Source organism: Cornus florida, unplaced genomic scaffold, assembly GCF_030987335.1.
Source record: "Cornus florida cultivar Cherokee Brave unplaced genomic scaffold, ASM3098733v1 CherokeeBrave_3.0.0_Hap2_Chr07, whole genome shotgun sequence".
NCBI lineage: Eukaryota > Viridiplantae > Streptophyta > Magnoliopsida > Cornales > Cornaceae > Cornus > Cornus florida.
This window is the reverse complement of record NW_026775577.1, coordinates 7,838,849-7,857,494: the sequence shown is the minus strand read 5'-3', so window position 1 is coordinate 7,857,494 and position 18,646 is coordinate 7,838,849. Positions and strand designations below refer to the sequence as shown.

The 18,646-nt window shown below is 38.1% G+C and overlaps 5 protein-coding genes across 7 annotated transcripts; all 5 read right to left on the bottom strand.

The window, feature by feature from the left end:
* Positions 1-360: 360 nt before the first annotated feature.
* On the bottom strand, positions 361-2,699 carry LOC132315984 (UDP-glycosyltransferase 83A1-like). The gene is made up of 2 exons (XM_059814469.1): positions 2,219-2,699; positions 361-1,485 (listed from the first exon to the last, which is right to left on the bottom strand). Exons 1-2 carry the CDS (start codon positions 2,697-2,699, stop codon positions 602-604), a joined length of 1,365 nt encoding a protein of 454 aa, XP_059670452.1. The 3' UTR covers positions 361-601.
* A 1,565-nt stretch (positions 2,700-4,264) lies between these two features.
* Positions 4,265-6,586, bottom strand: LOC132315983 (UDP-glycosyltransferase 83A1-like). The gene is made up of 2 exons (XM_059814468.1): positions 6,106-6,586; positions 4,265-5,395 (listed from the first exon to the last, which is right to left on the bottom strand). The coding sequence occupies exons 1-2, from the start codon at positions 6,584-6,586 to the stop codon at positions 4,512-4,514; spliced, it is 1,365 nt and encodes a 454-aa protein (XP_059670451.1). The 3' UTR covers positions 4,265-4,511.
* Positions 6,587-8,262: 1,676 nt separating this feature from the next.
* On the bottom strand, positions 8,263-12,310 carry LOC132315982 (UDP-glycosyltransferase 83A1-like). Of its 3 annotated transcripts, none has more exons than XM_059814466.1 (3): positions 11,824-12,310; positions 9,656-10,167; positions 8,263-9,282 (listed from the first exon to the last, which is right to left on the bottom strand). In XM_059814466.1, exons 2-3 carry the CDS (start codon positions 10,134-10,136, stop codon positions 8,399-8,401), a joined length of 1,365 nt encoding a protein of 454 aa, XP_059670449.1. In that variant the 5' UTR covers positions 10,137-10,167; positions 11,824-12,310; the 3' UTR covers positions 8,263-8,398. The 3 variants fall into 3 exon arrangements, with proteins under 3 accessions (XP_059670449.1, XP_059670450.1, XP_059670448.1); XM_059814467.1 differs by lacking the exon at positions 11,824-12,310 and adding an exon at positions 10,740-11,074; XM_059814465.1 differs by lacking the exon at positions 11,824-12,310 and having other exon boundaries at positions 9,656-10,875.
* Positions 11,659-12,280, bottom strand: LOC132316193 (UDP-glycosyltransferase 83A1-like). Its single transcript, XM_059814706.1, has 2 exons — positions 11,824-12,280; positions 11,659-11,693 (listed from the first exon to the last, which is right to left on the bottom strand). The coding sequence occupies exons 1-2, from the start codon at positions 12,278-12,280 to the stop codon at positions 11,659-11,661; spliced, it is 492 nt and encodes a 163-aa protein (XP_059670689.1).
* Positions 12,311-13,629: 1,319 nt separating the features above from the next.
* LOC132315981 (pentatricopeptide repeat-containing protein At4g14850-like) lies at positions 13,630-17,868 on the bottom strand. Its single transcript, XM_059814464.1, has 2 exons — positions 15,487-17,868; positions 13,630-15,377 (listed from the first exon to the last, which is right to left on the bottom strand). The coding sequence occupies exon 1, from the start codon at positions 17,638-17,640 to the stop codon at positions 15,562-15,564; it is 2,079 nt and encodes a 692-aa protein (XP_059670447.1). The 5' UTR covers positions 17,641-17,868; the 3' UTR covers positions 13,630-15,377; positions 15,487-15,561.
* Positions 17,869-18,646: the final 778 nt, after the last annotated feature.

The window sequence follows — 18,646 nt, the reverse complement described above, 5'->3', positions numbered from 1 at the left end:
CCAAGGAAATTCGAGCTCCCAACCTGTGACATATGATATGGAATTAAGAAAGATGTGAAGAATTGTTAAACTTTTGTTATCAAACATGGTTTCTTGTACACGGATGAAGTTGCTCGCGCATTCGAGTTCACATATTAACGCTTGTATGTCCAAAAAATGCTTTTAGCCTTACAAATAAAGGGATAAAAATGGAATCAAGGTATGACAATATGAAAATTAGGATATGGCTGGAGTGATTGTAACATCCAAATGTGCTCATTTGTAGCTAAACAAGAAAAAACATCAGGTATGTACAGATGTTTTTAGCCCAAATGGTTTTTGGAGTTTTACGTCCTTTGTCTTGAGTTATCAACTTGTAGCATTGGCATTATAGCTAATAATTGCAGTAATTTAAAGTTTGACATGTAATATGGAGTTGCCTAGGCAATTTTCTATCATAACAGTCTTGAGAGTTGAGACTTAGTGTTACATCCAAACACAAAGATGACCTAAACTTTCATTGAAAGTGTAGGCAATTTTTTAACAGGACAATTAATTTTGTAGGTTTCATTGTTCTTTATGATAGGCAAGAATTTCATATAGAAGTTCTCTTTAATTTTGTCTATGCCTTCATCCATTCAATGAAATTGTTGAAATTCTTGTGAGAACAGCCACCTTCTGTAACACTACCTCTAGCCATTTCTTTAAGCTCCAAAGCTCTTTCTTTGAATTTCTGATTGCTAAGCACTTGATCCACCTTATCCTTGATCTCTCCTTGTGTTATGATTCCACTTTGATCTGGTTTGAACCCTAATCCAGCCTTCCAAACCTCACAAATGTAGCTCTGATTAAGAAACTGGTCTGCGAAGTAAGGCCAGCACAGGAAAGGGACTCCATTGCTCAAACCCTCCATGGTAGAGTTCCAACCACAATGGCTTAAGAAGCATGCAACAGAAGGATGACTCAGAACCTTTTGTTGAGGTGCCCAACCCACCATTCGTGCACGAGCTGCTACTCTGTCTCTAAATCCTTCTGGGTAAGGATCAATTGTGTTGTGAGTTAAATCTGGCCTCACAACCCATAGGAATGGCCTGTCGGTGAGCTCAAGTCCCAGAGCCAGTTCTTGGAACTGGTTGTGGTCAAAGATTGTGAAGCTCCCAAATGCTACATAGATGACTGATCTGGGTGGTTGTAGATCAAGCCATTTCAGGCAGGCTGAGTCTTCTGGCCAGAAATAACCTGCTGAGTTTCCAAGCCGATTGCTTGCCAAAAGTGGACCTATTGGTAAGATGTTTGGAAACAAGGTAAATGCTTCAGGCTCTAGCTCATAAGTTGAGTTGCAAATCAGCCAGTCCGCTACTTTCACAGATTTGGTATTTCTCACCATAACTTCAAAAATAATTTTTTGGGTGGTCACGTCACCAATGCAGGTCCATGCTAAGTGTGCTGTGCTCGTGGCTGGCATGGTTGGTGACAACCTAATCATCTGGTTATTAATTGGAAATCCTGCAGCATGAATCCCATTAGAAACCAAAAATTTCATGGCTGAAGTCTCCTTTGATCGTACTTTGTACCAGAGTGCAATAAGAAGTGATACAAAGAAACTAAAGGGAGGGAGGGTAAGAGGTGATTCCTTCCAGTAGGTCTGGAGGATACAGAAAGAAAATGTTCTTTATTTTAATAGTAATAATAACAATAACCAAGATGGTTAACTCTAGCCTGTTGTGTACTATTTGGGTTGATCTTTAGTGTAACATTCTTGTTTTTCCTTAGATTCACGCCTTTGGAAGGCTATCCAGTCTGTGAATGACCTTAGAGTTTAAACCTCTTAGATGCATCGTGATAAAATTTCTGGACTTGCTACCAATTTTTTTTTGGTTATATCTATTGTTATTGTAATACATCCTTAATACACAACATCTTTTCTATAGTATTCATAACTATTATGAGTAACTTTCATGTTATATGCAGAATTTTGGAATTATTGCACATTTTTCTACAATGACAAGTTATATGCCTTTTATTGATTTATTTTTTTTCTCTAAGGTTATGTGTTGCTGCATGGTTTTATCTGCTTGACTTCACTATTGTAATTTTTTCACCTTATTGATGGTTATTTCCCAATACATTTCCCTAGTCCCCAAGCATATAAAAGTTCATAATTTGAATTGCAATGTTGTCAAAACTGGTATTAATTTTTATGTCTGGTTTATGCAAAGTTGGAGGCAAAAGGTCTCACCTTCATTGTTTATGATTTTGTCATCAATTAGCTTGGGAATGCTCAATCCCAAGGCCAACATTGCTGCTGCTGCAGGCCAGAAGGCTGCTCGCCTGATTCCCATCTTCTCCGCAACTTCCAGGGCCCATCCCATACTCTCATCTGCAATAATGCAAGTGATCTCATTGCCGTTTGATTCATTAATCTTCACTATAAGCTCCTCAAGCTTTCCAGGCATGACTTGAAAAATTGCTTCTGTTAGCTTCCCCAAGTCATTTCTGTCCTCCCAGGACGCCAACCCGTCTGGGATTGAAACCAGACGTATCTCGTCCCCTATATTATTTTTCTGTGACAATCCTTTCATGACCCGTTCGTGGTTAAAGTCAGTGTTTACAAATGTGACATTGAAACCGTTTGTGACTAACCACTGCGCAAGCTCCATCAGAGGAATTACATGGCCTTGTGCTGGGTAAGGTATAGCTAGAACATGTGGCTTGCCCATCTTAATTTCTTCTTTTACTGAATCTCTGCAGATGTTGTTAGTATTACAAGTATTTTGTAAAGAACTCTACACGTCACTTGTATAGTTAGTCTAGAGGTATATATGACTGACAATCCTATGCTAAAATGGTGTCCATTTGCTTTGGTGTTTTTATGAGTCTCAAAGTTGAAAATTGATCACCTCTTCCTTGTCATTTTCTCATGACTGGTATTAGTTTTGTCCTTTGTTACCGGATTTTACTGATATTTGGTTTATTTCCCTTGTCTTTATATTTTATATGGTTCTTTCCTTGAGGATTTCTTAGCTTCACTTTTGTTCTCTTATGTAACTGCATACCTATGTTGTCCTAGGTAATGTAACTATGTATATTTCATTCTGTGGAAGTATTGCAATTATTAGGGATGAAGATTACAAGTTTGTTGCTTCCTTGCATGTATGTAACATTCCTTTATTAATACAACACAGTATTAAATGGAATCTCACCATATCTAGCAGCGAGAAAGAATTGGGAGCTAGCATTGGGTGATTGGATTGATGCTTAGTTTTCTTAGAAAATTTTAAAAAGGTTTTCTAAAATTCGAAGAATTTGATTGTCTTTTAATGGTTGCCAATGTTGAATCAGTATGATTTGTGGCACATTGACTTTTTAGATGTAATCTTTCATATGCGCTTTCTCTAAGGCCAACAGAGGTCTAAATTAAGCATTGTAGACCTCTCTTTCATAATACAAATTCAATTAAAATTGAAACTATTTTCATTTTTGCCGATTCAACAAATTTGGTACCAGCGTAAAACCTCTGGTAGTGTGTATATATATATATTTATATGTGTTCTCTTTTCAAAATCTTCTGTTCCCTATTATGTGAATGAAAAATCACAGAATGGATTGAATCATCATGAAGGCATGAGTCTAGAGCAAAGGCACGCAGACCACTCAGTGTAAGAGTTGACAAGCATTTACAAGAGAGACTAGAGAGAGGACATTTTGATAGTCCCTTTAAAAATTTGGTCATGACCAATACAAGTGAGAACATTTCATGTGTGGTGTAACATGCTGAATGATATGATTGCTTTGAGATATATATATATATTAATATATTTTTCCCCGACAATGGTGGTGTCGAGCCTCTTAGAGCACTCAAAAATCTACCATTGGTAACATGCATTCCCGTCTCACGTGCACCAGACTATTACCCAGAGATTCTCTGAGGATCCAAAGAATAAAAACTCCCAACCCTTGACATATTATATTGTGTTAAAAAGATGTGCAGAATTGGTGACTTTTTGTTATCAAACATAGTTTCTTGTACACATATTAGTTGCTCTCATATTCAAGTCCACATATTAATGCTTGTATATCCGAAGGGTAAAAAATCTTTTCCTAAATTCTTACCCTTAAATAAAGAGAGATATATGAGATCAGGGTATGAAGATTAGGATGTGGTTGGAGTAATCATAACATCCAAATCAGCTCACTTGTAGCTAAACAAGAAAAAATATCAGGTACAGATGTTTTACCCCAAATATTTTTTGGAGTTCTGATTCATTTGTCTTGAGTCATGAACTTGTAGCATTGGCGTTATAGCTAAAAATTGCAGTACTATAAAGTTGACATGCAATACGGAGCTGCCTAGGCAATTTTCTATCATAACAGTCTTGAGAGTTGAGACTTAGTGTTACATCCAAACACAAAGATGACCTAAACTTTCATTGAAAGTGTAGGCAATTTTTTAACAGGACAATTAATTTTCTAGGTTTCATTGTTCTTTATGATAGGCAAGAATTTCATATAGAAGTTCTCTTTAATTTTGTCTATGCCTTCATCCATTCAATGAAATTGTTGAAATTCTTGTGAGAACAGCCACCTTCTGTAACACTACCTCTAGCCATTTCTTTAAGCTCCAAAGCTCTTTCTTTGAATTTCTGATTGCTAAGCACTTGATCCACCTTATCCTTGATCTCTCCTTGTGTTATGATTCCACTTTGATCTGGTTTGAACCCTAATCCAGCCTTCCAAACCTCACAAATGTAGCTCTGATTAAGAAACTGGTCTGCGAAGTAAGGCCAGCACAGGAAAGGGACTCCATTGCTCAAACCCTCCATGGTAGAGTTCCAACCACAATGGCTTAAGAAGCATGCAACAGAAGGATGACTCAGAACCTTTTGTTGAGGTGCCCAACCCACCATTCGTGCACGAGCTGCTACTCTGTCTCTAAATCCTTCTGGGTAAGGATCAATTGTGTTGTGAGTTAAATCTGGCCTCACAACCCATAGGAATGGCCTGTCGGTGAGCTCAAGTCCCAGAGCCAGTTCTTGGAACTGGTTGTGGTCAAAGATTGTGAAGCTCCCAAATGCTACATAGATGACTGATCTGGGTGGTTGTAGATCAAGCCATTTCAGGCAGGCTGAGTCTTCTGGCCAGAAATAACCTGCTGAGTTTCCAAGCCGATTGCTTGCCAAAAGTGGACCTATTGGTAAGATGTTTGGAAACAAGGTAAATGCTTCAGGCTCTAGCTCATAAGTTGAGTTGCAAATCAGCCAGTCCGCTACTTTCACAGATTTGGTATTTCTCACCATAACTTCAAAAATAATTTTTTGGGTGGTCACGTCACCAATGCAGGTCCATGCTAAGTGTGCTGTGCTCGTGGCTGGCATGGTTGGTGACAACCTAATCATCTGGTTATTAATTGGAAATCCTGCAGCATGAATCCCATTAGAAACCAAAAATTTCATGGCTGAAGTCTCCTTTGATCGTACTTTGTACCAGAGTGCAATAAGAAGTGATACAAAGAAACTAAAGGGAGGGAGGGTAAGAGGTGATTCCTTCCAGTAGGTCTGGAGGATACAGAAAGAAAATGTTCTTTATTTTAATAGTAATAATAACAATAACCAAGATGGTTAACTCTAGCCTGTTGTGTACTATTTGGGTTGATCTTTAGTGTAACATTCTTGTTTTTCCTTAGATTCACGCCTTTGGAAGGCTATCCAGTCTGTGAATGACCTTAGAGTTTAAACCTCTTAGATGCATCGTGATAAAATTTCTGGACTTGCTACCAATTTTTTTTTGGTTATATCTATTGTTATTGTAATACATCCTTAATACACAACATCTTTTCTATAGTATTCATAACTATGCAGAATTTTGGAATTATTGCACATTTTTCTACAATGACAAGTTATATGCCTTTTATTGATTTATTTTTTTTCTCTAAGGTTATGTGTTGCTGCATGGTTTTATCTGCTTGACTTCACTATTGTAATTTTTTCACCTTATTGATGGTTATTTCCCAATACATTTCCCTAGTCCCCAAGCATATAAAAGTTCATAATTTGAATTGCAATGTTGTCAAAACTGGTATTAATTTTTATGTCTGGTTTATGCAAAGTTGGAGGCAAAAGGTCTCACCTTCATTGTTTATGATTTTGTCATCAATTAGCTTGGGAATGCTCAATCCCAAGGCCAACATTGCTGCTGCTGCAGGCCAGAAGGCTGCTCGCCTGATTCCCATCTTCTCCGCAACTTCCAGGGCCCATCCCATACTCTCATCTGCAATAATGCAAGTGATCTCATTGCCGTTTGATTCATTAATCTTCACTATAAGCTCCTCAAGCTTTCCAGGCATGACTTGAAAAATTGCTTCTGTTAGCTTCCCCAAGTCATTTCTGTCCTCCCAGGACGCCAACCCGTCTGGGATTGAAACCAGACGTATCTCGTCCCCTATATTATTTTTCTGTGACAATCCTTTCATGACCCGTTCGTGGTTAAAGTCAGTGTTTACAAATGTGACATTGAAACCGTTTGTGACTAACCACTGCGCAAGCTCCATCAGAGGAATTACATGGCCTTGTGCTGGGTAAGGTATAGCTAGAACATGTGGCTTGCCCATCTTAATTTCTTCTTTTACTGAATCTCTGCAGATGTTGTTAGTATTACAAGTATTTTGTAAAGAACTCTACACGTCACTTGTATAGTTAGTCTAGAGGTATATATGACTGACAATCCTATGCTAAAATGGTGTCCATTTGCTTTGGTGTTTTTATGAGTCTCAAAGTTGAAAATTGATCACCTCTTCCTTGTCATTTTCTCATGACTGGTATTAGTTTTGTCCTTTGTTACCGGATTTTACTGATATTTGGTTTATTTCCCTTGTCTTTATATTTTATATGGTTCTTTCCTTGAGGATTTCTTAGCTTCACTTTTGTTCTCTTATGTAACTGCATACCTATGTTGTCCTAGGTAATGTAACTATGTATATTTCATTCTGTGGAAGTATTGCAATTATTAGGGATGAAGATTACAAGTTTGTTGCTTCCTTGCATGTATGTAACATTCCTTTATTAATACAACACAGTATTAAATGGAATCTCACCATATCTAGCAGCGAGAAAGAATTGGGAGCTAGCATTGGGTGATTGGATTGATGCTTAGTTTTCTTAGAAAATTTTAAAAAGGTTTTCTAAAATTCGAAGAATTTGATTGTCTTTTAATGGTTGCCAATGTTGAATCAGTATGATTTGTGGCACATTGACTTTTTAGATGTAATCTTTCATATGCGCTTTCTCTAAGGCCAACAGAGGTCTAAATTAAGCATTGTAGACCTCTCTTTCATAATACAAATTCAATTAAAATTGAAACTATTTTCATTTTTGCCGATTCAACAAATTTGGTACCAGCGTAAAACCTCTGGTAGTGTGTATATATATATATTTATATGTGTTCTCTTTTCAAAATCTTCTGTTCCCTATTATGTGAATGAAAAATCACAGAATGGATTGAATCATCATGAAGGCATGAGTATAGAGCAAAGGCACGCAGACCACTCAGTGTAAGAGTTGACAAGCATTTACAAGAGAGACTAGAGAGAGGACATTTTGATAGTCCCTTTAAAAATTTGGTCATGACCAATACAAGTGAGAACATTTCATGTGTGGTGTAACATGCTGAATGATATGATTGCTTTGAGATATATATATATATTAATATATTTTTCCCCGACAATGGTGGTGTCGAGCCTCTTAGAGCACTCAAAAATCTACCATTGGTAACATGCATTCCCGTCTCACGTGCACCAGACTATTACCCAGAGATTCTCTGAGGATCCAAAGAATAAAAACTCCCAACCCTTGACATATTATATTGTGTTAAAAAGATGTGCAGAATTGGTGACTTTTTGTTATCAAACATAGTTTCTTGTACACATATTAGTTGCTCTCATATTCGAGTCCACATATTAATGCTTGTATATCCGAAGGGTAAAAAATCTTTTCCTAAATTCTTACCCTTAAATAAAGAGAGATATATGAGATCAGGGTATGAAGATTAGGATGTGGTTGGAGTAATCATAACATCCAAATCAGCTCACTTGTAGCTAAACAAGAAAAAATATCAGGTACAGATGTTTTACCCCAAATATTTTTTGGAGTTCTGATTCATTTGTCTTGAGTCATGAACTTGTAGCATTGGCGTTATAGCTAAAAATTGCAGTACTATAAAGTTGACATGCAATTCGGAGCTGCCTAGGCAATTTTCTATCATAACAGTCTTGAGAGTTGAGACTTAGTGTTACATCCAAACACAAAGATGACCTAAACTTTCATTGAAAGTGTAGGCAATTTTTTAACAGGACAATTAATTTTCTAGGTTTCATTGTTCTTTATGATAGGCAAGAATTTCATATAGAAGTTCTCTTTAATTTTGTCTATGCCTTCATCCATTCAATGAAATTGTTGAAATTCTTGTGAGAACAGCCACCTTCTGTAACACTACCTCTAGCCATTTCTTTAAGCTCCAAAGCTCTTTCTTTGAATTTCTGATTGCTAAGCACTTGATCCACCTTATCCTTGATCTCTCCTTGTGTTATGATTCCACTTTGATCTGGTTTGAACCCTAATCCAGCCTTCCAAACCTCACAAATGTAGCTCTGATTAAGAAACTGGTCTGCGAAGTAAGGCCAGCACAGGAAAGGGACTCCATTGCTCAAACCCTCCATGGTAGAGTTCCAACCACAATGGCTTAAGAAGCATGCAACAGAAGGATGACTCAGAACCTTTTGTTGAGGTGCCCAACCCACCATTCGTGCACGAGCTGCTACTCTGTCTCTAAATCCTTCTGGGTAAGGATCAATTGTGTTGTGAGTTAAATCTGGCCTCACAACCCATAGGAATGGCCTGTCGGTGAGCTCAAGTCCCAGAGCCAGTTCTTGGAACTGGTTGTGGTCAAAGATTGTGAAGCTCCCAAATGCTACATAGATGACTGATCTGGGTGGTTGTAGATCAAGCCATTTCAGGCAGGCTGAGTCTTCTGGCCAGAAATAACCTGCTGAGTTTCCAAGCCGATTGCTTGCCAAAAGTGGACCTATTGGTAAGATGTTTGGAAACAAGGTAAATGCTTCAGGCTCTAGCTCATAAGTTGAGTTGCAAATCAGCCAGTCCGCTACTTTCACAGATTTGGTATTTCTCACCATAACTTCAAAAATAATTTTTTGGGTGGTCACGTCACCAATGCAGGTCCATGCTAAGTGTGCTGTGCTCGTGGCTGGCATGGTTGGTGACAACCTAATCGTCCTGGCTTTAATTGGAAATCCTGCAGCATGAATCCCATTAGAAATAAAGAATTTCATGGCTAAAGTCACACGTTTGTATAACTATTATTGTATAACTTATGAGTGACTTCCAAGTAATAAGCAGAATTTGGAATTATTGCACATTTTTCTACAATGACAAGTTATATACCTTTCATTTATTTATTTTTTCTTTAAGGTTATATGTTGCTGCATGGTTTTATCTGCTTAAATTCACTATTGTAATTTTTTCACCTTATTAATTGTTGTTTCCCAATACAATATCCTAGTCACCAAGCATATAGAAGTTCATACTTTGAATTTGCATTGTTGCCAAAAATGGTAGTATTAATTTTTATGTCTGGTTTATGCAAAGTTGGAGGCAAAAGGTCTCACCTTCATTGTTTATGATTTTGTCATCAATTAGCTTGGGGATGCTCAATCCCAAGGCCAACATTGCCGCTGCTGCAGGCCAGAAGGCTGCTCGCCTGATTCCCAACTTCTCGGCAACTTCCAGGGCCCAACCAATACTCTCATCCGCAATAACGCCAGTGATATCTTCGCTATCTGATTCATTAATCTTCACTATGAGCTCCTCAAGCTTTTCCGGCATGACTCGAAAGATTGCTTCTGATAGCTTTCCCAAATCATTTCTGTCCTCAGAGGATGCCAACCCATCCGGAATTGAAACCAGATGTATCTCATCCCCTATGTTATTTTTCTCTGAGAATGCATCAGTCACACGTTTGTGGTTAAACTCAGTGTTTACAAAGGTGACATTGAAACCGGCTGTGACTAAGTACTGCGCAAGCTCCATCAGAGGAATTACATGGCCTTGTGCTGGATAAGGTATGGCTAGAACATGTGGCTTGCCCATTTTTCTTCTTTTTCTGTCCCTGCAGATTTTACTAGTATAACAAGTACTTCACCATTCAGTTAGTCCTGAGGCATATATGATTGAGAATTGTATGCTAAAATTGGGTCCATTTTCTTTGTTTTCTTATGAGTCTCAAAGTTGAATTAAACTACTCTTCCTTGTCATTTTTCTCATGTCTGATATTAATTTTCTCCTTTGGATGTTACTGATATTTTCCAAATTTCCCTTGTCTTTATACCATATGCAGGGCTCCAACTTGGACGAGCTAATCAGTCTAATCCGAAATTTTAAAATTTAGACTTTAAATTCACAAATCGGACTCATGTTCGGATTGTGTTTTGTCAAAATTCAGACATATTCGGGTTGGCTCCGCTCAACCGAATTTAACCGAAACCCAAAATTTAAATTAAAAAAATTTATTTTTTTTTGCTCCTTTGTCTCTCCTCTCTCTTTCTCTCTCTCTCCGCCGTCCCCTCTGCTGCCGTTGCCGCCGCCGCCGCTCTTACAGAACATGATTAATTGATTTGTAAAACAAGAATTACAATCTTACAGACCTTGATTAATTGATTTAGAAAAAAAAATTAAAACAAAACCCATACATACAATTTAGCAGTTGCACAGAGAGAGGGAGGCAAGCTTGAGAGTTGAGAGACAGCGGCTGAAGCTTGCGAACGGCAAACCCGAACTGGAACAGCGGGCGGTGGAAACTGAAAGATCTGGGTTTTGATTTTTTTGAACAATCTGAAATGATATGCCGATCTGGGTTTTGATTTTTTCAACAATCTGAAATGATATGCCGATATGGGTTTTGAACTATTGATTCTTGCATACAGATAGATAAAACTGAAATATATGGGTTTTGAACTTCTGATTCTTGTAGATTTTGTAGTTTGCAGTTGGAAAGAGAGAGAGAGGGGGGGCAAGTTCAGAGAGAATAGAGATGGAGGTCATAGGGGAGGCTGAAATGATTTGCCCTAAAAATATTTTGTGTTTTTTTTTTTAATAATATAATCAAATATATAATATATATATATATATATATAGTCTATTTGTCATTCTCTCTCCCTAGGAATATCTTAGCTTCAGTTTTGTTCTGTTATGCATCTCTTGTCCTCGATAATATAACTATATATATTTCATTCTGTGGAAGTATTAGAATTATTAAGGATAAAAATTTAATGGATGTTGCTTCCCTTGCATGTATGTGACATTCCTTTATCAACACAACATGTCTAGCAGCCAGAAAGAAGTGGGAGCTAGCATTGGGAGATTGGATTTATGCATAGTTTTCCTTGAAAATTTTATAAAAAGGAAAAAAAAAAAATAATTCAAAATATTTTGTATAGTATTCATAACTATTATTGTATAACTTATGAGTGACTTCCAAGTTATAAGCATAATTTGGAATTATTGCACATTTTTCTACAATGACAAGTTATATGCCTTACATTTATTTATCTTTTCTTAAAGTTTTTGTGTTGCTGCATCGTTTTATCTGCTTAAATTCACTATTGTAATTTTTTCACCTTATTAATAGTTGTTTCCCAATATAATATCCTAGTCACCAAGCATATAGAAAAAGTTCATACTTTGAATTTGCATTGTTGTCAAAAATGGTACTAAATATGCATTCAATTGCCTAATTATTATGTCAGGTTTATGCTAAGTTGGTGGCAAAAAGTCTCACCTTCATTGTTTATGATTCTGTCATCAATTAGCTTGGGGATGCTGAATTCCAAGGCCAACATCGCTGCTGCTGCAGGCCAGAAGGCTGCTCGCCTGATTCGCAACTTCTCGGCAACTTCCAGGGCCCAACCCATACTCTCATCACCATCTGATTCATTAATCTTGACTATGAGCTCCTCAAGCTTTGCAGGCATGACTCGAAAGGTTGCTTCCCATAGCTTCCCCAAGTCATTTTTGTCCTCCCAGGACGCCAACCCATCCGGGATTGAAACCAGATGTATCTCATCCCCTATGCTCTTTTTCTCCGAGAATGCATTAGTCACCCGTCTGTGGTCAAACTCGGTGTCTACAAACGTGACACTGAAACCGGCTGTGATTAAGCGCTGGGCAAGCTCCATCAGAGGAATTACATGGCCTTGTGCTGGGGAAGGTACAGCTAGAACATGTGGCTTGCCCATCTTAATTTCTTCTTTCACTGAATCTCTGCTCTGCTGGTTTTGCTAGTATTACAAGTACTTAATTTATAACGAAATCTACACATTACTTATATATCGTTAGTCCAGAGCAACTAAAGTAATGTCCATACACTAAATGTCTGGAGGTCATTACATATTAATGTTAGCAAGGTACAGCTAGAACTGTTAGGTGAAGTTTGTGGTGCTGAAATATGCATGTGGAGAACATGTCTGGCTGATACCACACAGCGGTACAAGGATTGAAAGCTCTCTGCATGACATACATCAATGGTTTATATTACACCACATCAACATTACCAGTTTCTTTAGTTTTATTAAATTGGTTGATGCGGTATAATATAAGCCATTGGTGTATGTAAAATGTCACTTGTCAATGTCTTGATAATTCAACTTATGATAATGTAAAAATCTTTCAACTTAAGAGGATCCTTGTTCTAAACCGTGGTGGTGGAAGTGAATGAATGTGTGGAGGTGAATTTTGGAGTGTGCAGGCATTGAATGAAAAGGGAATAGAAGAAAATGTCTCAGAATGAGAAATAAAAGTGTGTTCTTGGGAGAAATTATTAGGTAGTCTAAGACCATGTGATCCCAGTCAATCATGAGATGCTAAGCAACCAAAAAGCTGAATGAAGCTGACACATTTGGTTGTATGGCATCTTGTGATTGGTCATGATCACATGGTCCCGGACCACCTAATAGTTTCTCGTGTTTTTGGTGAATTGTATTTATAGTGCATTTAATGCACTGTTGGGTAAGGCCTTAAAAACTTCCTACATATAGGTGTGCGCATTTTGGGCACCGAAGTGTGTAAGGGACAAACGTGGAAGAGAGTGGTTTGGGAACCAAAGAGTGTGTAGAGGGACGAACAACAGAGGGACAAACAGTGAGAAGTGTGTTGGGTATCGAGCAGTGAAAGGAAAAATAGAGGATGGTGAGAAAAACACAGCGGGTAGTCAAAGACCCGAGTGTAGTGAGTTTTTGGAGTGGGAAAATGATTAAAGCCCCGATCAGTTTTTATAACCAACTGATGTGGCAATCATCGAATTAAACACTTTAAAAGAAGAGAGAGACTCATCTTATTGATTAGTGTGTATGAATCCTTATTGGACACTGTTTATTGGAGTAGCCAAAAAACCGATTCGGGCATTGTAGCATTACTCTTTGGAGTGTTCATTGTTCTTGTATTTACACTTTTGTGTATAACTTGACTAGAAATCCTCTGTAGTTTTTCCTTTAATAGTGGAATATTGTTGGTTTGTCCTATGGTTTTTCCCTATATTGTTGGAGGTTTTTCCACGTTTTTTTCAAGGCAAGAAACAAGGCAATACATGTATTAAAGTAAAGAAACATTGTTTTTCTCTACATCCACAAGAACTGGAGGAAAGCAGTCAAAAAAAGAAGCACACTTGTAAGTTCAAAGAATACTTGCCCATAGAATGGGCATCCCCATTGGCTTCTCTATAAATATGACTGAGATCCCAGCCCTCACACAGCTCCATCAAGTCCGAAACATCTTCTACAGACGTCTCTCAAAACAAAGGACATTGCTGGTTTTTGCTAATAACATCCACAGCAAAATGAACCAACTGGTAGCCCGTCACGAACAGCCATCATAGAACTTCTGAGATAAGAACTTCTGCTAAGGAAGCATCCTTAGTATGCCTGAAAACAAAAGAAGCAGCAACTATGATCCATCCTCTGTGATCGCGAACCACAAGACCACCAACGCCACACGCACACTGGATACTTACTGCAGCATCAACATTGGCTTTCAGGTAACCAAAATCAGGTTTTCTCTATTAAGATGTTCATTCAATAGAGTTAAAGAGGTCACCAAGCTCGTTGAATTAACTGGGTCAGATTTAAAAGTATCGGCAGAGTTCAAATACTGAAGGAAGTGAGCCTCTGCAATGGAAATGATCTTCCCTCAGACCAAACATCTCCCCCAAACACAACAGCGTTTCTGGCTTCACATACCAACATAAGTTAGCAACCAAACCTTCCCAGAATGTCTTTGATTTGCATTTTCCCAACCTTCCACCAAGTTCAACCACCACGCACTCCAAGAGCTACCTTGAATTACTGAGACATTGTTTCTCAAGGGAGAGGATTTCCAAACATGAGCTGCTCTTCGACAATCACATAGCATATGCTTTAAAGTTTCCCACAAACCTTAGCTAGATTCTGTAATGCCCCTTCTAACCAAGACGTCCAAAACCGCCACCTTATCATGCATACATCTCCATAAGAAGCGTTGAATTTTGGGCTTTATTGGAAGATTACACAACCTACTCCAATATTTTTCTCTAGCCCCAACATTGCTGCTTCCCGCTACACAAGAGTTGTTCCTTAACCTTCTTGTTTCAGCTTCAAAGCAACAGAGTAAGCCGACTTTACAGAGAATATACCACTAGATGCATAACCCCGTATTTGCTTATCATCTTTCAATTGAAGACCAGTGAATAACCCCGCACTTGGAGGGATTATGTCAGTGAAGACTTCGTGTGAAGCCTTGGCCACAACAAAACTAGCAGCTAAGATGCTGCTCCATGCCCAAGAAGGGTTATGACCATTTTTCACACAAGAAAATCAGAGAATGGAAAGTATTTGATCTTGAAAAGCTCATAAAAAAGCCCATTTTTAGTTATCTGTAGTCTCCACCCTAGCTTGGCAAGGAGAGCAAAGTTGAAAGCCTCCACGTCTCTAAAACCAAGCCCCACACTTCTCTTTGGAACCACCATTTTATCCCAATCTGTCCAGTGAATTTTCTTACTACCTTCAGCACTACCCTACCAAAAATTGGCAATGTGTTGTCTCAAAATATTACACAAATTCTTTGGCAACTTGAAACAAGGCATAGTATAGGCTGTGACAGCTGTGAGTATAAATGTAAGGAGAATCTCCTATATACTGCTGCTTCATACGATGCAAAGAAAAGAGGCTTCACTGGAATTGTTTGTGCTTCTTTTGTGGCAAATCAGTTGGTAAATTGGGCACAATATGGTTAACAGCACGTCTTTGAAATGTCCCTCACGAGGAATCATAAATTAATACACAATTGGAATGTTCGATTGCTAAACTGAAGCAGAGATGAACAGAAAAACCAAGTTGGTTATCAAATAAATAAAACAATTAAAATAAAAGAAAGAGAGAAGAGAAGGAAAGGTAAAATGATTTCCAAGTTCTACCTGATCGGTTTATAATCTCCATTATAGCAAGTTCTAGTGCCCCGTTTTTCTTCTTGACAGTCATCGGATTTTATTTTACCAGTAATCTCCACAAGAACACGACCCATCTGTGAAATGGTGAAATCTACTACTATCCCTGACAATAATCTTTCTCCCAACAACTTTGGAGATAAACTTAATTGCAGAATGGCAATCCACGCACACCCTTATATTTTTCTTCACTATGATTGGTTTCCCACTTGGCATGCTTATTAGCGCAAATGCAATAGCTATCCTCTCACTATGACGCTGAAGAAGTTTCTCCTTCACACTATCATCCATATCAAGTGGAATAGAATCTGTGAAGGGAACATATCCAGCTTCCTTTATCTGATCCAAAAGACTATCAAGCTTCTCATAAATTTCTCTCTGTCGAGGATGAGACCAATCTTCAGCGCCGAAAACATGGGTTTTGTTACTTACATCAACCCAACTATAACCAGGCAGTTTCTGCACATTTCCATCTTTCATCATCTTTCTGATACTCCTTACATCATCCCATTGTCGTTCCTTTGCATAAATATTCGAAAGCAAAACATGAACCCCACTGTTCTCAGGTTCAAGCCTCATCAGTTGTTCTGCTGCAAGCTTACCCCTTTCCTTATCACCATGTATCCTGCAAGCCCCAAGAAAAGAACACCACGCGGAAGCATTTGGCTCAAAAGGCATGCTACATATAATTTGTTCGGCATCTTTAAGCCTTCCAGCTCGGGCAAGCAAATCAATAACACACGAGTAATGTTCTGATCTAGGTGTCACACCATAAGTATTTTCCATGGAATAAAAATAATTTAAACCTTCCTCTACCAATCCTGCATGGCTACACCCATTCAAAAGACTCACAAACGTTATTTCATTCAGTTTCACTCCACAAAGGATCATCCTTTCAACAATTTTTATTGCATCTTTCCCTAAACCATGATGAGCAAACACACTCAACAAGGAATTCCACGCGATATCCGTTGGGTTTTCAGTCTCCTTAAACACTTGGATTGAGTGATCAAGCAACCCACTTTGCCCATACATATAAACTAGAACTGAAGAAACAAAAGGGTCTAGCTCAAAGTTAAATTTAATTATTTGTGCATGAAGTTGATGTCCTTGTTCAAGTGCAGCTTCGTCAGCACAGGCCTTTATCAAACTAGAGAAAGTGAACTCATTAGGCTCAATCCCCCGCCTCCGCAACTCGACAAAAATACTCAAAGCCATCTCAATTTGATTTGCCTCGACATACCCATTGATCAGTGAAGTATACGACACTACATTCCTACATTCTGAATCAGATCTGAATACATTTAAAGCACTTCCCATACATCCAGCTTTCGAGTACATATCCATAAGCGCATTGCCAACCGCAATAGCCGATTCAAATCCTAACCTCACAACACTTGAATGAATGGACTTTGCAAAACTATAGGCCTTCAAGGCCACACAGGCACTCAAAGTACTACAAAGCACATGCTGGTCAATAGCTACAGCAGCTTCACAAACCATCTTCTTATAAGCTAACAAAGCTTCTTCACAGTCACCATTTTTTGCATACCCATCAATCATAGCAGTCCACGACACCTCATCCTTACATGGCATCTCCTCAAAGACCTTACACGCATCACCCATCACCCCACACTTGGAATACATGTCAGCTAAATTACTACCCACATATAACTCATCACACAGCCCACATTTCAAAGCAAGACAATGCATTTGCTTCCCCAACTCAATTGACCCAAGAGACACCGAAGCTCGAATAACGCTCGAGAATGCGAACTGGTTCGGGGTTTCACCTGCCATTCGCATCTGAGAAAAGGTTTTTACAGCTTCTGAGAATTCCGAATTCTGTGACAACCCAGAAATCATTGCAGTCCAAGAAACCAGATTTCTGTGGGGCATTGTGTCGAACAGTTTGAGGGCGTCGTCTAGTTGGCCACACTTGATGTACATTGTGAGGAGGTGATTGGTGAGGAAGGTGGTGCATAGTGTGTGGCCGGCGCAGATTAGCTGAGCGTGGATCTGTTTGCCTTTGTTTAGCTGATTCGTTTGCGCGCAAGTTTGAATAACGTGCGCCAAGGTGGTAGAGTCCCTGATCACTTGCTTGCTCAAGATGTGAAATTTCATAGGAGAGCCTTTGAGCAGAGAACGAAAGGTTGCGCTAACTTGCGCCCCTGCAGTCACCGGAAGAACACTCACCGGTGAATGGAAACCGAGAACAGAGCGTCCAATCCAAGGTTCGTTCTCTCTCTTGTCGCAGACTCGCAGTGAAGGATATATATACTAAGGGCCGTTTGGCGGGTTAGAATTTTAAAAAAAACATTTTTGTCACCTAATCTAAAAATCATTTTTGTTTGGTAACAACATTTTTATAAATACTTTTATTTTAAATTTTACTTGACAATAATGTTTTATAATAAGGGACTTTTAGAGTAAAGTAAAGTGGTCTTAGTGTAACCCCGTAGCCAAACGTAGTTTGCATATTTACAAATACATGAACCAAGTTCTATTTTAGTCCTTTATTAAATTGAATTTATATTTTTACCCCTACGAGTTTACTTTATGCACAATTTATCCAAAGAACAACTTATTCAAGTCTTAGAATGTTGTCAAACAGCACTTAGGAACTGCTTCATAGCGCTAAAATTAGGAAACACAACACGTAGTCTACAAAGAAGAATTGAAGAACTTAGATCTAGAATTATATTAATACAAAATATTTTAGAAGATAGACGGCAACGATTTTAGTTTATGAATAGACTTGACTTTAATAATTTAGATACTTTTATAAAACGATTAGGAGAAAATTTAGATTATATTAAAGAGTAAGTAGTACAGAATTCTAGTCCAAATAATTTAGATAACAAGATAATATTGGTCGCCATTAAAGATATTAATAGTGATATCAAAAATATTACTGAAAATCAAAAAATAATCGTAGACTATTTTAAATCCCTTAAAACCGATATCTAAAGGTTATTACAATAATTTTATAAGCACCAGTAATCCTGATTATTTAATCGCGTTAGTTGAACTTTACAAAATTGATAAAGAACCATAGGATTTACAAGCTTTAAAACAGACGTATAATCAACTAATATACATATTAGACAAAATAACTTTTTAATCCAGT

Excerpts from the sequence above, each read along its gene's own strand:
- LOC132315984 (XM_059814469.1), bottom strand. The coding sequence starts at position 2,699 with ATGGGCAAGCCACATGTTCTAGCTATACCTTACCCAGCACAAGGCCAT. Across the intron at positions 1,486-2,218 it reads CAAAATCATAAACAATGAAG|GATTTCCAATTAATAACCAG; the intron begins GTGAGACCTTTT and ends TTCATGCTGCAG.
- LOC132316193 (XM_059814706.1), bottom strand. The coding sequence starts at position 12,280 with ATGGGCAAGCCACATGTTCTAGCTGTACCTTCCCCAGCACAAGGCCAT. Across the intron at positions 11,694-11,823 it reads CAGAATCATAAACAATGAAG|GATATTATATTGGGAAACAA; the intron begins GTGAGACTTTTT and ends CTTGGTGACTAG.
- LOC132315981 (XM_059814464.1), bottom strand. The coding sequence starts at position 17,640 with ATGAAATTTCACATCTTGAGCAAGCAAGTGATCAGGGACTCTACCACC.
- LOC132315982 (XM_059814466.1), bottom strand. The coding sequence starts at position 10,136 with ATGGGCAAGCCACATGTTCTAGCCATACCTTATCCAGCACAAGGCCAT. Across the intron at positions 9,283-9,655 it reads CAAAATCATAAACAATGAAG|GATTTCCAATTAAAGCCAGG; the intron begins GTGAGACCTTTT and ends TTCATGCTGCAG.
- LOC132315983 (XM_059814468.1), bottom strand. The coding sequence starts at position 6,586 with ATGGGCAAGCCACATGTTCTAGCTATACCTTACCCAGCACAAGGCCAT. Across the intron at positions 5,396-6,105 it reads CAAAATCATAAACAATGAAG|GATTTCCAATTAATAACCAG; the intron begins GTGAGACCTTTT and ends TTCATGCTGCAG.